The following is a 4032-nucleotide window of genomic DNA, read 5'->3' as shown; positions in this document are numbered from 1 at the left end:
TTTTGCCTTCAACCCTCGTGTGTTGATGAATATTGTATTGTCTGATAACTGTTAAAATCAATAATGCCTGTTTGTTCAGAGACCGTGAACTGATTGTGCTCCCTTTGAAAGGGAATGGGATCACAGGAGGTTTCAATTTCTTTATATAAAGGGGGGTGTCACTAAATGAAGAGACTCTGCTGCTTTAGCTCTGTTCTTACCATTTGGTGTCGTCCCCTCTGTTTGAAAATGGAATTTGCAACAATTGAACAGACAGCTTTCATTTATTATCATTTTCTTGCAGTCTCTGGAGTTCCCGGTAAGAAGCTGAAACTGGTGGCTTTTTTTCCAATCAATCTTTAACTCTGTTCTCTTAGGGGATTTCTCAATGTCTAAAAGCTGAAACTTTCCCTCTTCATGCTGAATCCAGTTCCCGCTCTTCCTTCAATAGGCAGCAACTTTCTGCTCTAGATTCACTTGATTTATTTCAGAGACACTTTGAGATGTAGCAAATGAGGAGTTTGGGAGGGTAAATGTTCCATCTTGTGGAGGAAGGGGAGGGGAAGGGGAGGGGTTTCCTTGTGTCATGCCTGGGACTGTTGTAGACACATTGATTGGGATTGATTGCTTTGATTGGTCAACTTTATCTTTGCACAATATAAATATCAGGACGGTTGAAGGTAAACCCTTTTGTAATTTCTCAGATCATGCTGTCAATGTTTCCTTCTTTGAGAGGTGATTTTTTTCAAGTTGATCTGATGGTATTACCACAGGCAGACAGAATATTATCATGTGAAAGGAGGAAATGAAGGAATATCTTGACATGATGAGGTGAACTAGGGTGAGAAGATCCCTTGTGAAAAAGTCATAGAAGAACAGAACTGCGACAGGGAGTGACCTGATTCTGTGCTGTCATTTCCAAGTAATGCTCTGTAACTAATTTGGAATTATTGCTCTTTTCTTTGCAGCAAATTTTCTGACAATTGTGATCCTGTCCCGAGGAGGTTGTGGTCTATCCAAAGGGATCACTCTTTACCTTGTGGGTATGACAACAGTGGACCTGCTGGTCATTATTTTCAATGTGATCATCTATTACTTGCTGAGTTACTATTTTCCAGGCTCACCTCTTAACTACACTTCCATGATAAGAATTAATGAGGTTATAAACTATGTGGTTGTTGACTGCTCTGTCTGGTTGACGGTGGCTTTCACTGTCGATCGCTTTGTCCTTATTTGTTGTCAGAAGTTCAGACAGAAGTATTGCAGAGAGAAAACTGCAGCTGTGATTATTGTGACCGTGTGTGTTGTGTTTTGTTTCAAAAACATCCCTCTGTATTTTGCTTTTGAGCCTGTCTATGTAATTAACAATGTGCAGTGGGGAGTTCAATTCAAAGCAACTTACTTTACTTTGCCAGGATGGGCCACTTATGACTGGTTTGACACAGTTTTAAACCCCTTGTTGCCGTACTTTCTGATTTTATTTCTCAATGCTCTGACTGTGCGACACATTGTGCTGGTTAATCGAACCCGCAGAGCACTGCAAGGTCAATGCAACATCCAGAACAGCGATGATCCAGAGATACAGAGCCGAAGGAAATCCATCATTTTACTCTTCTCCATTTCTGGTGCTTTTATCGTGCTGTGGATGCCATATGTTGTATTTTTCCTCATTTCCAGAATTACAGACAGTCATTACAAGGCAGATCAATACTCGGATCCCTTACTTATCGCAGACTACACTGGAGATATGTTCCAATTGCTAAGCTCCTGTTCAAACACATGTATTTATGCACTAGCCCAGACTAAATTCAGACAGAAGTTGAGAATTGCAGTAATGTATCCATTTTCTGTGATTATTAAATGTGTCAAATAGTCAAAACAAGTGGTGTTGAGTTAGTATAAGGTTCACAACAATGAGTTGAATTCTAGCTGAAAGCCGGGCTCAGAATTGGTACTCAATGTGTCAATATTGGCTCAGTGCATGCTAATAATCTCAGCTCTGTATCAGAATGTCATGTACTCCTGCACAGTAACGATGCTAGAGCTGCTCTGTCTGTCTTACACTTCAGCTGGGCTGAGAAACTCAGTCCTGTCTGATCTCTCAGCTGGATGGAAAAGATCCCATGGCTCTAGTTTGAAGAAGAGAAATAGTTTCTCCCCAGTCTCCTGGCCAATATTTAGACTTCAACCAACTTCACGAAAATCCACTTGTCCAATCATTTCTCTCCTTGTTTGGCTGAAGTTGCTGGTTACAAATTGGCTGCACATTTCCTACATTACAAGGATGACTACATTTTCAAGCACTTCATTTGGGATAAATAACTATATAAGGGTGAATTTTCCCTCACCGCCCGGTATCAAAGCGAACGAGAGACAGACCATGGAAAGGTCCATTGACCTCTTGGGATTTTCTGGTTTCGGAGTGAGCGTGGCAGGAAAATTCCACCCAGTGATGCAAGTTCACACCTCTTAAACTGAAATGGAGTTTGCAAAATGAATCTTTGTATCACTTAGAACATTTTTAATTGCATGTTACTTTGAAAATTAATATAATGACAAGTAATAAATTCCAACATAAGTATGTGACAAACCTGTGAGAAATTGATAGAAGGAATACAGTAAGATTCTTGCAAATAACGGGAGATCATTGTGAACACAAAGTGAGTTTCTGCCCTAATACAATATAAACTAAAAACAGAAAATGTTGGTATAAAGGGATGTTATCTGAATGTGTCAATGATAGACAAAACGTCTGTGAGAGGGAAACTTGGTGTAATCTGAAAACTGTCATCACCTGGTCCTCATATTCTGCTGGTTTGACAGGAGTAGATTAATATCATATTGGTTTTGTTGTTGCTATAGTCCATTGCTTAATGTTATTTAGTTCTGGCTACTCAAAGTCAGAGAGTCATGGAGTTGTACAGCACAGAAAAGGCAGTTTGGTTCATTGTATCTGCACAGACAATAACTACAGCTAAAGTCGCACTAATCCCATTTTCCAGCACTTGTCCCACATCCTTGAATGTTATGATATTTCAAATGCTTATTCAAGTACTTTTTAAAGGTTGCAAGGTTTCCACCCTCCACTACTTTCCCAGGCAGTGCATTCCAGATTCCCACCACCCTCTGAGTGAAAATTATTTTTCTCAAATCCCCTCTGAATCTACTACCCCTTACCCTGAAACTGTTCCCCCTAGTGATCGACTCTTCAATCAAGGGGAACAACTGTTTCCCATTCACTCTGTCCATACTCCTCATAACCTTATACACCTCATTCATGTTCCTCCCCCCATACACTCCCCCACCAACCCCACCACCCCCCCCCCCCCCCCCGCCAACTGCAACCCCCCCCCCCCCCCCCCCCCCCCGCCGTCCCCGGCTTCCTCTGCTCTAAAGAAAATAACCCAAGACAACAATCCAAGTTTTTTCCATTGTATTTTTCAGGTCTGCAACCGCGCACCTTTGCAAGAAAGAAAACTTCACAAAAGTGAAGGTTTCTTTGCAAGAGCTTAACATCAGGAACTTTTAAGTCAGGATGCTGTCTTGGAGGATAACTTGCTGCTGGTTATAATCTATGCAGCGGTTGGCCTTCATCTTGGTGTTAGAGGTAATGAGTTTGGATAATGCCTTTGAAGGAGCTTTGATGAGCTCCTTTGGTGCACCTTATAGTGGTGCACCCTTCTGCTCCTGTATGCCAGTGATGGAGGCAGTGAAAGATTAAGATGAGGATGGGGTGCCGATCAAATAAGATTTTTTGTTGGATGGTGTTGAGCTTCTGCAGTATTGTTGCAGCTGCATTCACACAGGCAAGTGGAGAGTATTCCATTACACCCCTGACTTGCACCTTGTAGATGGTGAACAGAGTTTGGGGAGTCAGGAGGTGAGTTACATTGTGTTGCCGGCCTCTGACTTGCTCTTGTAGCCACAGTACTTACATGCTGGTCCAGTTATGTCTTTGGTCAATGGTAACCCAAGGATGTTGATTTTGGAATGCAGAAGGTTCAGAGGGAAGGTGAAGAAGTAAATAAGAGAAGCAAAGAGAAATTCTGAAAA

General features: G+C 41.7%; 1 protein-coding gene across 1 annotated transcript; it reads left to right on the top strand.

Moving 5' to 3' along the window:
• The first annotated feature begins 228 nt into the window (after positions 1–228).
• Positions 229–1852, top strand: LOC145350549 (putative G-protein coupled receptor 139). The gene is made up of 2 exons (XM_080199749.1): positions 229–298; positions 948–1852. Exons 1-2 carry the CDS (start codon positions 229–231, stop codon positions 1850–1852), a joined length of 975 nt encoding a protein of 324 aa, XP_080055875.1.
• The last annotated feature ends 2180 nt before the right edge of the window (positions 1853–4032 follow it).

The sequence above is a fragment of the Carcharhinus amblyrhynchos genome, chromosome 12 (genome assembly GCF_965287045.1).
Source record: "Carcharhinus amblyrhynchos chromosome 12, sCarAmb.v2.hapA, whole genome shotgun sequence".
Classification (NCBI taxonomy): Eukaryota; Metazoa; Chordata; class Chondrichthyes; order Carcharhiniformes; family Carcharhinidae; genus Carcharhinus; species Carcharhinus amblyrhynchos.
Note: the sequence above shows the minus strand (reverse complement) of the source record. Positions and strands in the feature narration are given on the sequence as shown.

Bases quoted from the DNA above. Each gene is read 5' to 3' on its own strand.
- LOC145350549 (XM_080199749.1), top strand. From the start codon at position 229: ATGGAATTTGCAACAATTGAACAGACAGCTTTCATTTATTATCATTTT. The intron at 299-947 runs GTAAGAAGCTGA...TTTTCTTTGCAG, and splicing joins TGCAGTCTCTGGAGTTCCCG to CAAATTTTCTGACAATTGTG.